At 34.8% G+C, this 15,898-nt stretch overlaps 2 protein-coding genes and 1 non-coding gene across 3 annotated transcripts; all 3 read right to left on the reverse strand.

Annotated features, from left to right (window-relative positions):
• Positions 1-2,431: 2,431 nt before the first annotated feature.
• LOC132294241 (serine/threonine-protein kinase PEPKR2-like) lies at positions 2,432-7,634 on the reverse strand. Its single transcript, XM_059792023.1, has 4 exons — positions 7,318-7,634; positions 6,166-7,189; positions 4,415-4,711; positions 2,432-3,163 (listed from the first exon to the last, which is right to left on the reverse strand). Exons 2-4 carry the CDS (start codon positions 6,905-6,907, stop codon positions 2,799-2,801), a joined length of 1,404 nt encoding a protein of 467 aa, XP_059648006.1. The 5' UTR covers positions 6,908-7,189; positions 7,318-7,634; the 3' UTR covers positions 2,432-2,798.
• Positions 7,635-8,722: 1,088 nt separating this feature from the next.
• On the reverse strand, positions 8,723-8,806 carry TRNAL-CAA (transfer RNA leucine (anticodon CAA)). The gene has a single exon. It is a non-coding gene; the product is annotated as a tRNA-Leu (tRNA).
• A 1,518-nt stretch (positions 8,807-10,324) lies between these two features.
• On the reverse strand, positions 10,325-13,770 carry LOC132294243 (2-oxoglutarate-dependent dioxygenase 19-like). Its single transcript, XM_059792024.1, has 4 exons — positions 13,432-13,770; positions 13,001-13,236; positions 10,973-11,300; positions 10,325-10,747 (listed from the first exon to the last, which is right to left on the reverse strand). The coding sequence occupies exons 1-4, from the start codon at positions 13,711-13,713 to the stop codon at positions 10,493-10,495; spliced, it is 1,101 nt and encodes a 366-aa protein (XP_059648007.1). The 5' UTR covers positions 13,714-13,770; the 3' UTR covers positions 10,325-10,492.
• Positions 13,771-15,898: the final 2,128 nt, after the last annotated feature.

The raw sequence follows: 15,898 nt of genomic DNA on the forward strand, positions 1-15,898 counted from the left end.
TGGTAGGAGTTGCACCACGTTGCCTGTTTTATCCTCCCCACTTGTCTGTCCCCTATTCATCGGACATTATGTATCTTTTGAAACCACAACCACAATTTCTTCTCCCATTATTCAAAGACAATTACGATAAATATATATATATATATACACAACATGATGATACTCAATGGCATATCATATTATATCAATCACAGATTTGATATATATATATATATATATATATATTGTATGATATGTGATATGGATATGAAAATAGGTCCTTGTTCATACTTTAGGCTAATAAAATGGGGGTGGTGAGGTTTGTTGCTTTTTGATCAGTTTAGTCTCCAATTATTGTGCCCAAACCCCACTTGAATGGAAGAAGAAAAAGGACACTTTGAAAGGGTGAATTAAATTTATTTAGATAGGGCCCACAAAGCTTTGGAGGATGAGAAAGACTATCATTCTAGAGATGGCCTAAACTAATAAGATATCGTTTACAGGTCTACTTTAAGGTCTAGAAGTAGGGCACTTTCATGGCCTAATTGACCCCTAACCAATAATGGCACAAATTCATTTTCAATTGAAAACGACTCAACCATCAATACTTAGGAGTTTGTCTTTGCACATTCGTTAAAGACACTATTTTTGTAGCCACTTTTTCTTTAGAGCTTCATATTTGTGTTTTTCAATCTTATAGGAAGTGTGTCGATTTTTTTGAAATTTTTGTTGGAGGTCAAAATGGATTCAAATTGGTTTTTTTTTTTTTTTTTTTTTTTTTTTTTTTTTTTTTGGGTAGTGAAATTGGGCTTGACCTATTATGGAGACTTCAAAATGGGTTCCAGTCTGTTAATGTAAGTTACCACAACAAGCTAGTTTGAAATCAACTGCTTTAATCTTGGGCTGTTGTGCATGGGCTTGTCTTAGGTATTATGTGTTGGAATTGGCCTTTAGCCTATTCTGCTACACTGCCTCTCTGTCTCTCTCTCTCTCTCCATATATATATATATATATCTTCTCTTATGCCTTCTATTTCTTTTTTGACCTATTAAATTTCCCTATGCACATGGGAGATTGACAAGACAACAATTGATATAAATTAGGGAAAGTTTTGTTAAAATGAGAAAAAAAAAGAAAAAAAGAAGGGGGGGTTGGTTGGGGGGGGGGGGGGTTTCATTTTATCTCAATACTTTTATGAAACAAATGGATTTTTAGTATATACTAGGATTTTTTTTTTTAAAAAAAAAAAAATCCTGAAAAAGCCAAACCCATATCTGCTTAAGCATGGAGTTCAAACTAAAATCATAAAGATCACTTTAATGGTTCGCCTATGAGTGGAATTACTACAAAAGATAAGTTCAATAATGAGAAAGTGAGAAAAATTCAGGGGAATGTGAGAAAATTAGAAAGAATAGACCTAGCGACATGACCGTGAAACAAGAAAAAACTAGTTGTAATATAAGAGACATAAAAGGCATAAATCAATGAGGTAAATTTTTTTTTTTTTTATAAGTAAAATTGTATAAAGGCGCTCAAAAAGGGAGCAGAACCCAAGAGAAATACAAAGGCCACAAAGAGCCTCTAAGCCTTCAGAGAGGCCAAAAAATCGATAATCTCCTCTAAAAATCTATAATCTCTCTCTGAAACCCAACAAAAAAGAATGAAAAGAATAAAGAATTTAAGAATATAAATTGACATCTCCTTCCCATCAAAATATCTCCTATTCCTCTAGAGACAAATGCACCACCACATACGGAGAGGCGTAACCCTTCAAGCATCCTGAATGTGAGCCAAGCAATAGAAAAGATTGGAGAGAGAATTCATGTCACGAACCCCATTCTTGTGGGGTTAAGGTAAGGATGATAATGATGATGGAATCGATGACGCTGATAACATGATGAAGAGTCTTTTTCAACCTCTCCCTAAGATTTGATTATTAATAAGTGGTACAAATGATCATGCGAGAGTTCTAATGTCAATCAGTTAGGCATTTTGGATAATTGATTTATGGAGTAACAGATACACCACATAGTAAGAAGATAGAATGCCATCTGAAAGGTTAAGCTTCTTTTATTAATGTCAACAGAACAAATTAGACTTACCTATACAGATTTCTAGGTTTTATTTTTATTTTTTCATTTCATGAATGGGTGGTTGATTCATTCCAAAAGATAGAACTTCAGCACATGGAAAGGAACACACACCCTCCCAAGAGAACCAACATTACAAAACTGAGTACATCCACTTCAACTAAGAATGAAAAATGAACAGAGACTTCTGTTTTATTGCTTACACTATCTCCACTCTTAACACTTCTTCAGGTCTCCCTCCCTTTCGGTAATTTAATTGATATATCACAGAACAATTTTAAATCCTATTTGTCTAGCTTCTACTGTGAAAATGAAGGTTATATGATGTGCAGTTCAAAACAATGTTGCAAGAGACTGTCAGAGCAAGTAAAAAACATAACACACTGTTTATTGCACATTGCATATCCACCACTATGCAAAACACCATTAATACATTCTATTTACATGAGATCTACAAACCGAATCATATCTCTCATTAGGGTCAGGTTAAAAACATAGTTAACACAACATAAATACACAGATAATCAAGTATTATTAATACCTCTCATTTCCAAAGCAAATGGGAAAGAATACTGAATCAGCGCTTTGTTGTATACTTGCAGTCAAAGAGTCAGCTCATTATTTCTTCTGTCCTCCCCACCTGGTAAAGCTGCTGCTAAAGTCGCCTTCTATCCTGGCTATAACTAGTAACGGTAACAGGGGCTGATGCGTCAGCGGATTTAGGCAAAGTCAAAATGCTGTACAGAGGTTGTTAACCTTCATGTTAGATGAATGCTCCTGCTGGATTGAAGTGGGAGGGCCACATAGCCTGCTTCTCTTTGGCTCAGATATCCTCACACGCGAAATTGCCATTGCAAGAACATCAACCAAACCAGAGTCCTCATCTTCAGGCTTCTTAGTTGAACTATCAGACACCAAAATTGGACTAGAGTCATCACTGAGAGAGCCACTGGTTATTATCTTGTTTCTCTCCGAATCCATCCTAGGTATGGCAGTCAGTTGTCGCGAAGTCACTTTTACATGGTTTTTCACTTTTGGCTTGAAAGTTAGCATCTCCAATGTAGGTTCTGTGTAGAACAAAATCCATGGATGTTCTGCGAAAACACAAATTTGACCATGAATGAATGATTAAAGTTTTATTTCTTACTGGAATATATAACCAATAGGATATCTGTACCCGTAACTGAGAAAATAGATCAAGGCTCTATCTGGTACGATAATAAAGAGGCTTGAGGTGGTCAGAAAACTTCCATTGTTTTAATTAAATGTCTTAGGATTTGCTTCTGCACCTCTCTAACCACAACCCAGTCTAAGAAGAAAGTAACAGGACAATCATGAGACAATTCCTTTGTTTGGTCGAAATTTTGATTGGTGGATTGCAGCCTGGTTTAATGAAGTGTTTTAGAACTTGCTTCTGCACCTACCTAATAACGACCTAGTCTAAGTAGAAAGTAACTGGTAAATAAATTGTGAGAAAATTATTCCGTTTGAATTAAAAATTTGACTGGTGGATTGCAGCCTCTGAAACTAGTTGATGCAGAACCAGGATCCTTCACAAGTTTGATCAAATTCTGGTATCAAATAAACAAAATCCAAATAACCCAGAATGACAGGACAGGAGGTTGAAACGAATTGGATTATCTATTAATTCTTAATATATACTTCCATGGTCTTACGCTTAATATTCATTTAGACAATATAAGCTGTGGTGTAAATCTTTTTTCCGGTTGCCCTGCCAACAAAACAGGAACGACCCCCTCTGGGACAGCAGTTGTTATAGGCATATAAATCTTACAAGGATGAATGTGTAACATATGCCATCAAAGAAAATTACACAAGATGCGATGTGAATGCAAAGTCACAGCCACCATGACTTTTTTTTTTTTTTTTTTTTTTTTTTTTTTTTGCTCCTGTGGGGACTCAAATATTTGCTCCTGTGGGGACTCGAACTCTCACCTCCCACCAAGCATGGACTTAAAGAGGAGTCAGTGGGGGCAAGAAACTCACACAAATATTTGCTCCTGTGGGAACTCGAACTCTCACCTCCCACCAGGCACGGACTTAAAGAGGAGTCAGTGGGGGCAAGAATTTTTCTTTTAGCATTATATAATTGTAATTCCCCCCACCCCCAATTTCCTGGGTGGGTAGAGGAGATACCACACTAGCTACATTAGTTGGTAGCCACCTCGACTTTTAACTTAAAACAAAATAACATTTCCCCTCATGTTGGACAATTCATGAAATTCTCTTCAACGCCGTTTCAATTAGAACATTATGAATAAAAGAATCAATCATCCACAAAAATGAAGCCTAAATGGAAAGAGAAAGGAGCATTTGAAGCTTACTCAGTACTTCCTCAGCAGTAAACCTTGCTGAAACATCCCTTGTCAGCATACGAGTAATCAGATCACGAGCAGGATGAGATATCAATTCCCATACTCCACTGGCAAAATCAAGGTTTACCTCCTTGATAGCCTGAAATACGGCATCCTTAGAATTACCATGAAATGGGAGCAATCCAACTAAAAGTGCATGGAGGAGGACACCAGCACTCCAGATATCAACTTTTTCTGAATAACCACCAGAGAGAACTTCCGGAGCAATATAGGCAGGACTTCCAACCACACCTGTTAGGCACTGACCTGTAGGAAAGAAGATAGAGTTCAATGATCGCCAAGTCATATATAAATTCTGTTGTGTAAAAAAAAAAAAAAAAAAAAAAGGGAGTGGAAAAACTCACAGGTACTGTACAAGTAAAAAATACCACTGTTTTTTTTTTTTTTGGGTGGAGGGGGGGGGGGGGGGGGGGGGGGGGTGTGGGGGTTTACATTTGTCCTTGAGTCAAAAGTTCAGATTTTAAACAGTTCGCATATCTTTGGGTCAATTAGGGTCTCATTAAGTTGTTCAATCTACTTTTGTATAACATATAATTTCTTGTATGAGTTCTTTATTATTATTATTATGAGAAATCACTTGGAAAAGAAGAGTATTGTACACATTCTCAAGCAGACAAGTAAAAACCAGTTGCTTTTTTCTATCGAAGAAAAGAGGATAAAAAGTGAACCAAGTGTTTTTAAAGAGCAGGCCCATATCAATCCAGATATTTGAACAAACCCAATAATAAGATATTGGACAGTTGAGCAGCCACAATGGAAATGTGGAACAGCTGATTATTTCAAACGTAGAATGATAAGTTCAAACCATCCCAAATCTTCCCCTATTCATGCTACTCACCAAGTTCACTGCAAAGTGGAAGGTGACTGGTGTTAACTGAAGGTTATGACGGAGATATAATGTACGTAACGAGCAAGAAACTCTAGTAAAAAACAAGCATTAGAAGGGTGCGACCAAGGGTTAACCATAACCTTTAAGTACAAGAGCTTCTATGAAGAAACATGTAGCTGTAATTCCTTCATCTTATTATTGTCACACAATACACTAATACAGAACTATCATACAAACCATTAAACCAACATTTATGAATTCCACGACAACGAAAATATTTAAAACTATAGTCACAGTATAGATATGAATAACCATTCAGCAATTACCATTCTATAACCGGTACTGCAAATACAGATCGAACCAAAATAATGCCATCTGCATTTATTTATGTTTGGCTGTACCAGTAGAACGAAAGTTCTAAAAATGACTGTATTTTATGTTTTCTTAAGTTCAAGCTAACAATAATAACAGAAACTTTAATAAACGAGCACAATAAAAGAAGCCTTACAAGCATCAATACACGACTCAAACATTATGATTCACAATCAAAATTAGAAGCTTCCTATGAGACAATGCTAACAGAAATTAAATCAAGAAATCAATTAACATGACAAACATCAATCACTTGACAAAATATACATCTCGGTGTCTGTGTGTGTGTGTACATATATATCAATGCATCCATTAACTTGCACTAAGAAACCTAGAAATTAGTTTAAAAGCATTTAGCAAACATGTAAAAACCAGGACCCATTCATCAATGGTGCCTTAATGCAAAAGCTATCAGTTCAGTGTTTTTACTTATCGTGTAAATCTGTGATAAAATAGAAACAGCAGAAAATTATAATGGAAATAGGCATTTTGTAATCACCATTTGAAATTCTCACAGCTAATCCGAAATCAGCAAGCTTCATTTGTCCAGAAGTTGTAAGGAGAATATTCTCAGGCTTTATGTCTCGGTGGACAACACCCATGTCATGGCAATATTTGATAACTAAAATCAGTTCTTTAAGTACATTAGCAGCTCGTTGCTCAGAATAACGCCCTTCCCTAGCCATCTGATCAAGCAACCGTCCTCCAGAGCAGAGCTCCATCACGAGGTGGAATAAGTTAGCATCCTCATACACTGCCTTCAGTATCACAATACCTGGATGACCAGAAAGGTGCTGCATTATCTCTACCTCCTGGTGCACAATCTCCTTTCCCTTGTGCAATGTCTTGCATGCAAACTCTTCTCCACTTGCTTTATTCCGACACAAGACCACCGAACCAAACTTCCCTCGCCCGATTGTTGCACCCAAATCAAACTCTTGTTCAAGCTTCTTTTTCCTCCCCATTTGAGTCGCTGCATCAATACACCCGATTTTCCTCTTGAAACCCCTTCCTGGTGAGTCTGAGGACAAACTCCCACAAGGTGGTGCGGTTGCAACTCCAGTAACCAAACTTTCACTAGAACTAAGAGTTTCTATATCTACTACTTCTTTACACTTCTTTTTCTGCCTTGAGTAATCTTCCAATGACATGTGTGACCACATGGTCGTCAATGGAGTTGGGTTCTTTCTACTTGTTGGTAAAATATCAGTTCCTTTCCTCTTCCTCCCTAAAAACTCCATCAAATGCCAATTTTATTACAACTCTACAAACCATAAGCAATCCCACAAAAATACTAGTCTCACTAAAAAATCAGCATAACTTTCCCACAATCGTCGAAACCAAACAGTAATCAGCTAAAATTCATAGAGTTGCATACTTTCAGCTATAGTTACCCTAGCCAAACAACCAGTTGCATACTTTCAGCTATAGTTACCCTAGCCAAACAATAATTGATCAAGAATTCTAACCATGAAGCTATTTCGCGAACCGATGCGTCAAAATGTTTAATCTTTGATTGAATCCTGCAATTTAAGCAAATGGGTATTACTCAAATGCACTCAATAATCAAAATCGTGACCCTAGATTACAATTAAACACATTAAAACCAAACATAGAAAAGAAAAGAAAAAATGCTGGGACAGATCTGAACCTTTGAACATCAAGAGCCTCTTGTTCTTCTTCTTGCAACCCATTTGAGGCAACGGCTCAGAGGCCTTGAAAATCATCGATTTGCTTCGATTCAAAGTGATGACAACCTGCGAGATATAACAAGCTGTGTAACACCTAGAATTTCAGCCAAACCCTAAAATCAAAGCCCAAAATCTCTGTGATGCGACGGAGGATTCAGAGGGATATTGGGAATAATTCTTGGACTGGATTGGAGATTGATGAGAGAGAATGAGTAAATTGATGAGTACAATTACCTTCATCGAGAAAATATCTAGGGAGTGATTGGGGGAGCAAAGCGGGGTTCTTTAACGAAAAAGGTAAAGTTGTCCATTCCCCCGTAGATTAACTGACACGTGACTCATTTTCCTTCCCGGCAAATTAACTGTCAGTTCAGTTTTTATGCAGTACTTATTTCGCTTTTGCGTAATGCTCAATCAAAATGGACAAGTCATGCAAGCATGGGTGAAAAACTTAAAAAAAAATTATTGGTGTTGTGTGTGCGTAATAAAAGTAAACTTGAGAGTATTTTAACTCTTAAATTAAAAATTAACACATATTGATAAAACGAGTTAAAATAAACGTATTTTTATTTGTGAGTAAATATATAATTTGTGAATGATACTTATGTTTTTAGAGAAAATCCACCTTTTTCAATATTTCCTTTTTGAGAATGAGAGATGATGCTTGGAGCTAGAGACTACTTCTTTTATTAGTATTTTCACATGAATTTCTTTTTTTTTTTATTTTGTTGTTTTATTATATTTCATTTTTTTAAGATCATTTCTAACTATTGTATTTCATGTGAGCTTTGTTTGTCTCTTTTTCTCTTGTTTTCTATGCAAATAAATCAACTTTTTCTTTTGATTTGGTCACCTGATTTAAATGTTATTTTTTTTCCTAATCTACTATCTCTCTTTATATATATATACAGTGACTAGCAATTCACACAACTGCTTATACGGGATTTGAATTATTTTCTTTTTTTCTTTTTCTTTTTTTCTTTCTTCTTTGTATTAAAGTTTTTATTGTATTGGAATGAAAATTTTGTGGAGGAAAGGAGAAACCTGATCACCACAATATACATTCTTTAAAACAAATTATACCTATCAAGCAAATTAGTTAGTGGATCTCATGTTTCTATTAACAATCAAACCTTTTTTTTTTTCAATTACTTAAAATCGGATTAGGACCTTTGACAACGATGAATTAATTTAAGGCAAAGCTGAAAATAACCTTTTGAGTGAAAAATAATTAGAAGTGAACTAGATGAAATTAATCATGCTATTTTCAATTTTATTTGATGGATTCACAATATATTTTTGGATAGTTAAAAAACAAAAACTTAATGATGATTAGTATGACCAATTTACAAAGAAAATAAAAAATGTCAGAAGTGGGATTTGAACCCACGCTCTCTCACGAGAACCAGAACTTGAGTCTGGCGCCTTAGACCACTCGGCCATCCTGACTGACACACAAGGGATTCCCGAATTAATATATAAACTAATTTTTACTTCCTTATCTCCGTAGTTTCCCGGGTAGAGTGACTTATTTATCTATTCAATCAGCATTTATAATAAGTCAATGAGTTAGTAAATGTGATGAGACATATGCTTATGCTAATTAATAATTTCAAATTGACTCACAAATTCAGTTATTTGCATACTTTTTTATTGTTAAATTTGAAAAATATAATGGGGCAAATTTTACAGAGTATTTATTGCCTTCTGTCAACATTGGTGGTTCAAAAGTCAAAATGTGCCCAATTCTGTTGTAACCAGAAGATGCATTAAACTTTGTCGCACAAGTGGCTGAGAAGAGAAGAAAAAATGAGGCATTTTGGGAGAGATGTGAGATTTTAAGTCTAGTGAGAAAACACCAAATTGTACATGTCGGAAATATTATGTGCTTATAAGTTACGAGTACTACTTTAATATTATAGTACACGAAACATGAACTAGAACATGTAATATATATGGATGGAGAATCTTTAAAATAAATAAATAAATAAATCTAAAATAATAGTATTTACTATGCAATATGTATATTAATAATAAATCATATTTATAGACGGAGGCTAGAAATATTGTATTCTATTTTCTTTAGACTAATTTTGTCCTCACGGCATGTGTTAGCATTTCTCTTTCAAGATACAACTACCTCCTTTCACCATTTGTAGTACTTAAAACCAACTTTAAATTATACTCTTTTTGACTTTACTTGAACTAAAATTTAACTTTAAACTCAAACTCGTATGAACCGAACTTTTAGACTTGAACCAAATAGGCTCAAGTATGGAATGAACTAGAAAGAAAAGTGAAAAATTCAAATTTTAGAAGTGCAGAAAACAAATGAAACCAGTGGTATATTTATATAGGAATTGGTTTGCGACCCTTCAACTCGAACCAGTATCATTTGTGATTATTCGACCCGAACCGCCACACCATTTACCTATTCAGATTTTGACCATTATTTACCTATTCGGATTTTAAACCTTTTTTTATCCCCCGGTAATTAAGGATTTTAACCTTTTAAACATCCCGGATTGGATTTTAACCGCTTCCATTTTAGTTGGTTGATCCTAATTTATTTGGGTTCTAAAAGATTTAAATGATTCTGGATTTGTCAAAGTCCATCAAACCCACACAGATTAATGCCCAAAAATCCAGGCCCAAACCAATAATTCGTTGTACAATAATAAGAAGAATAATCTTTTTGAGGACCAAGGCCACCTGTTTGTGGTAGGTTTGGCTGGACCCAAACTTGGTTAGGTCCCTATTTATAGATATATTTTAAGAAATATACATACATTAAAAATGCATCCAAAAAAAATTGTTGCAATTATTTTTTTAATTTTAACATGTAATTTCATTTTTTTACTTCGGCTCCCAAATAAAAATTTTTGGCTCCATACCTGACAGGAGAGTAATGTGTATTGACAAATCATAAAAAATGAAACACTAATTTAATAAAAAGGAGCAACATAATGAAGCTTATGAAAATGGGAAAATAAATACATTTATTCTCTCTCCATTATTCTTTTTGTGGGAGTACAACTTTATTGCAGAGTCATGTCCACAAACTTTTTGTACACATTTAAATATATAGGTGGTTTAATTTATTTTTTTAGGTAAAATATAGGTGGTTTAATTTCCTTAGACAGTTTGAACACGAACACGGTCCAAGACGGACTTCCCATCAAGCTGGTTGCTTTGCTGCAACTCCATAAATTCTACATACTTCATTGGAATATATGCAGCTGGATGAGTTTCTCTGTTCACCAATTCCGTTGCCGGACCTACAACAGCATCGAGCGCCGGCCCGTGGGCCATGGCGAGTGATATCCGAGTAGCTTTATTGTTCACAACTGCTCGATGCACATTGCTCTTGTACTTTCCATTGCTTAATATCTGTCGGGAAACATAATTTAAGTTTTAGGCATTAACATAAAGTTATGAAAGTCTAAAAGTCGAACACATCTGATTATATTAATGCCAGTGAGAGATGATGTCATCATACTTAATGATGTAATTTTACATCCACATAAAAAAAAAAACAAAAACAAACAAACAAACGGGATGTGTTTGACTCTCAAACCACTTATCATATTTTGTGAAAATAAAGAGATGTTGCACCTCAAGGTGATCTCCGGTGTTAACGAGAAAGGAGTTGGGAGGGGCATTGACATTGACGAACTTGCTGTTGTGCTGGACTTGTAGGCCTACGATTCTGTTCTCTATAAGGAGGGTTAAGAGGCCATGGTCGGAGTGAGGAGGCAAGCCCATGGCTTGATCAGGCTGTGGACAAGGCGGGTACAGGTTGGCGACGAAAATTTGGAAGCCCGAGTCTAGATTCAAGGTTTTGTGTATGTAGCTTTTTTCTAGGCCTAAGCTCTCTGATATCCCTTTAAGCAATTCGCTTGCTACTTTTCTAGTTCTATCGCAGTACTCCAAGGACAGCTCACTGCATTAAAACAACCATTTTAGTCAATATATACAAGCCTTCTCAAATAAGGTTAGGTATTGGAGAAATGTTAAATAAAGTATATACATTTTCAACACAATTATTACGTGATATTTGGTCCCTACACCACTAATCCGGAATCATGTAATAACTTCTTTTTATATTGATGAAATATTTTTACAAAAGGAAATAGAGGCGGTGTTGAGACAGTTGTTACTAGGGATTGTCAATAATCAGAAAAACTATCATTAATAAACTTTACCGTTCATGTGAAACTTTAAAAGTATATATTTTAAAGACTAAACTATTATACATACAACTAATAATAACACAGTAGATTTTATAAAGGTTCGTTTCGTAATACAATAAAATATATAAATGGTGATATCATACACAAATTCAGACAACTTAGTAGAATTCAGTTGTTAGTAGGGATTGTCAATAATCACAAAAGCTATGATTAATAAACTTTACTGTTTATGTGAAACTTTAAAAGTACATATTTTAAAGACTAAACTATTATACATACAACTAATAATAACACAGTAGATCTTGTAAGGGTTTGTTTTCGTAACACGATAAAATACATATAAATGGTGATATCATACACAAATTTAGGCAACATAATACAATTTGAAGTGGACTGAGAGAACAGAAAGGGAGGAAGAGATAACCTCTCATGTTTTCTCCATACACTTTCATCAAAGGAATCAATGGTATACTATGACACTGCCATCTTCACCCTTTCTCTCAAATTTGCATGTGCTTCTACCTTTCTCAGTCCACTTTGAATTATATTATGTTATCTGGATCACTCAAATTTATATATGATATCATCATTTATATATATCTTATTGTGTTACGAAAACGAACTCGATCTCTACAGATTCTTTCCTTCTTTTTTATTTATTCCGGATCAATTTCCATTATTACATAACCTGTCACCATTCAGGTACGTTTATATACTAATAATTTCACAGTGGATTCTTCCTCCTTTCTTTTTGTCAATTTCCTTCATTACATATCACAGACGCCCAAGTGACATATGATCATAATAATAATAATAATAATAATAATAATAATAATACATGCATGTATCTATAGACTCTAACCCAACGACTTGATAAGGAGGTCCGGAGGACCTACAATTTTACTTTAATTCTAGTCTTTTTGTTATATTTTGGAGTGGAAAATGACAATGGCTGCTATTAAAGATTGAAAGAGTAGCCCAACCAAGTTGACTAGACAAAAATAGACAAGATGAGATTAATGTATGTAAGGAATAAATGAGATTGAATTTAATTAAGAGTAATACTAAGGTCTCTTTCATGAGATTTTTCGGGAGTTCTTTTCTTTCGTATGATTATAAATAATTATTGAGATAAGAAGTGAATTGTTAGAAAAAGGATTAAAAGAGAATTATATATTTAAAATTTATTAATAATAAATTATACGAATCAGTCAAAATTAATAATGTAATTTAGACAAAAGTCTAAAATTTTACTATTAATAAATTTTTGAGAAATTTTAATTATATAATTTTAGTTTAGTCATTTTTGAAATGGTTGAATTCGTGTTTCAATATATTTAAAAAAAAATTAAAATAAATGGCTCGTAAGAAATCTGAGGAGGGAGACTCATAGTAGCATTACTCAGCATTACTCTTTAATTAAACAGTGCTCAAAAATAAGGATTTGTACCTGAAACCCATGGGTTTGTTGGGGAAATGGAAGTGTGGATGCACATGAACCTTGAGAAAATCCCTCCAAAAGAACACCTTCTCCGCCGTAGCGTTGAAACTGGTCCCACATCTGATCGGATCCAATACGTGCTTTCCTTTGTACTCCCGCTTCTCATCCTCCGCCAGATTGAAGAACTCGTTACACGCGTCAATTACCCTTTTCATCAGCGTCACCGGCACATCATGATTAATCACCTGTGGACTCAACCCATCAAACCCACTCAATTCCACAACCACATATCAATATACCATATACATATAATAGATAATATACGTACACTCCAAAATGAAATAATTATAGTAATAAATTACTAATTATAGAATCATGGACAGTACAAAAAAATTGTAATTGATGTGTCATGTGTGCTTGTTCATGAAGATATATGGTACCATGAAGAAACCCCACTCTCGACAGGCTTTGCCGAGGTCTTGGACAATTTTGGACCGTTGATCTGGATCATCCGAGGTGAGTAAGGAAAAATCAATGACGGGGATTGACTCTTCGGAGTCTGAACCTGCGGATTCATTGGGGTTCATGGTACTGTAGGCGTAATTAGATGGAATGGACGTGAGTGCACCTGATTCTGCTAAAGATTTGATGCATGTGAGCTCTGGTGTATGAAGAGGAGTTTTGGGGGAAGGTTGAGGAACCATTGAAGATGTAGTGGCCATTCTAGAGAGAGAGAGAGAAAGAGGGAGCTAAGGATGTATTATGAATTTATGATAACATTGTGGATGAAGCTATATATAGACCACATAACATTAAAACCCATCAACTTTACACGAAGACCCCAGTTGACACCGAAAATTTAGAGATCTTTTGGCGTTATTATATATTCTTTATTTTATTTTTGTTTTTTCAAGATATGGGATACATATTTATAACGTTGAAATATTACAAAATTATTATTATTATTTTTATTATTTAATTTAAAGATCGTCGGCGGTATTATATGTTTTAGATCTTCTATTCTTTTTTTTTCTTTTTTTCTTTTTTTCCCTTTGGAAAGAAAACATAATTATAACGTATAAATATTAAGCAATTTTTTTTTTTAATTTAAAAAAAAAAAAAAAAGACAAAAGCATAAACACTTTCACATTGTTTATATAGCATGATTATTCTAATATTTAGGCGAGCTCGTATTTTAGATTTATGGTTGGTAGGTTTTATCCACATTATTCAATGTACATATATATAGATGACTAGCTGACTAAATCTAATTTTGTTTGCACCATAAAATTAATTTTAATTGTGTTGTTTGATTAGAGAAAGAATTTTCTTTCCCATATTGGCATTGGTTGATTGGAAGAATGATTTCTTTACAATGGTCATTCTAACATGGAATTATTTCCAGGTCCATAAAGGAGATTACATGCGGCAAGTTATAAAATATGTCTACCTCAAAATTGATTATGACTCGGCCGCATAGGTGCCTATTAAATAGTCAGATGCGGGTAGAAGCAGTATGCATTTTGAGATAATCCACTGATTTAGCCCTATGGTACAGTACCACATCACAAGAGCATTTGTGTTCAATGTGACATGTTTCGAAAGGATAAGATCAAACAAGTGATATTTAAATTCAAAATAAGAAAATTTAAATTTTAAGTTGTAACTGCTTTCAACAGCTGAGCCTCAACTATAAATAGAAAAAGAAGAAGGCCTTGTGGAGGGATATCACGATCATTCAATAACTTATGCAATTTTTATTTCTCTGCAATTTCATACAGTCTTTTAAATTGTATTTTACTTCTATTCATATGAGTAGCCTAGTGTTAGATTTACACTTCTTGTATTATGTATGAGAATTTTATTTATAAAATAAAAGTCGACGCTTGGCTTAAGTCCCCTCTACTTTTATTTTCTAAGTCTCTTAGAATAGAGGAATGCTCGTATAATTTGTTTTATTCCCTTCATCCATTCTACTTATAGTGCTAAAAGACCTCTTTATTAAGGCGTTGAAGAACCTGAATGAAGGGGTCATCCTTGCCTTCCAACAGTCGTCTGATTCACTAAAGGCCGATTTCAAATTCGGTCAGTACCAAGGATAATTTGGCTATCCAACCCCTTGGGTTAAAAGACTCTTGCACGCCAAAAAAAAAAAAAAAAAAAAAAAAAAAAAAAAAAAAAAAAATGAGCCAAACAATTTGGCACGCCCGGTGGGACACCGGAAGTATTTAAATTAAACTTTTATCCATGGCATTTACTCAAGCTCAGTCTCAAAATTTGCCTGAGAGACAGCCTCAACATCAGGAATAAGGGGCTAAATTCGAAGTGAATCAACAGCCTCAACATCAGGAACAAGAGGCTGAAGTGGAAGTGAATCAACAGCCAAGTAATCAGATGTTGGCTGAGAATTTTAACAACTTAGTGCAACGGATGGAAATTTCTAGCTGTACCTTTCATGGAGCACTAAAGCCAATCCATAACACATTGGCTAATTTGAATAACTCTTTAACCGTCCTATCAACAAGATTTGATCAACACTTTATGGCACGGTCGAATACTACAGATACTTCGTTGCATGCATAACAACAAGTTCCAGCGCCTGTTGGGGTTCAACAGAATTACTACCAACAACAGCGGCAAGGGTTTCAACCCCTTCTGCGACCGTTGCATGGACAGTATCATCCGCAGGCTAATAAGCCTCAACATCAGATACCAGCGGAATATCAACCAATCGGAGGGCCAATCAGAATGTGAATTGGCGACCACTTAATCCGATTTATCAACACCAATTGCAAGTATGTTAGCCCTAAGAGGGGCGAGATAATTTTTATGCTGGTTTTAATTTTCCAGCGCCTTAGCCTCAGGCGCCGTATGTGCCTCAGCCTCAAGTGCCAAACGTGTCTCAAC

The sequence above is a fragment of the Cornus florida genome, unplaced genomic scaffold, assembly GCF_030987335.1.
Source record: "Cornus florida cultivar Cherokee Brave unplaced genomic scaffold, ASM3098733v1 CherokeeBrave_3.0.0_Hap2_Chr02, whole genome shotgun sequence".
Lineage (NCBI taxonomy): Eukaryota > Viridiplantae > Streptophyta > Magnoliopsida > Cornales > Cornaceae > Cornus > Cornus florida.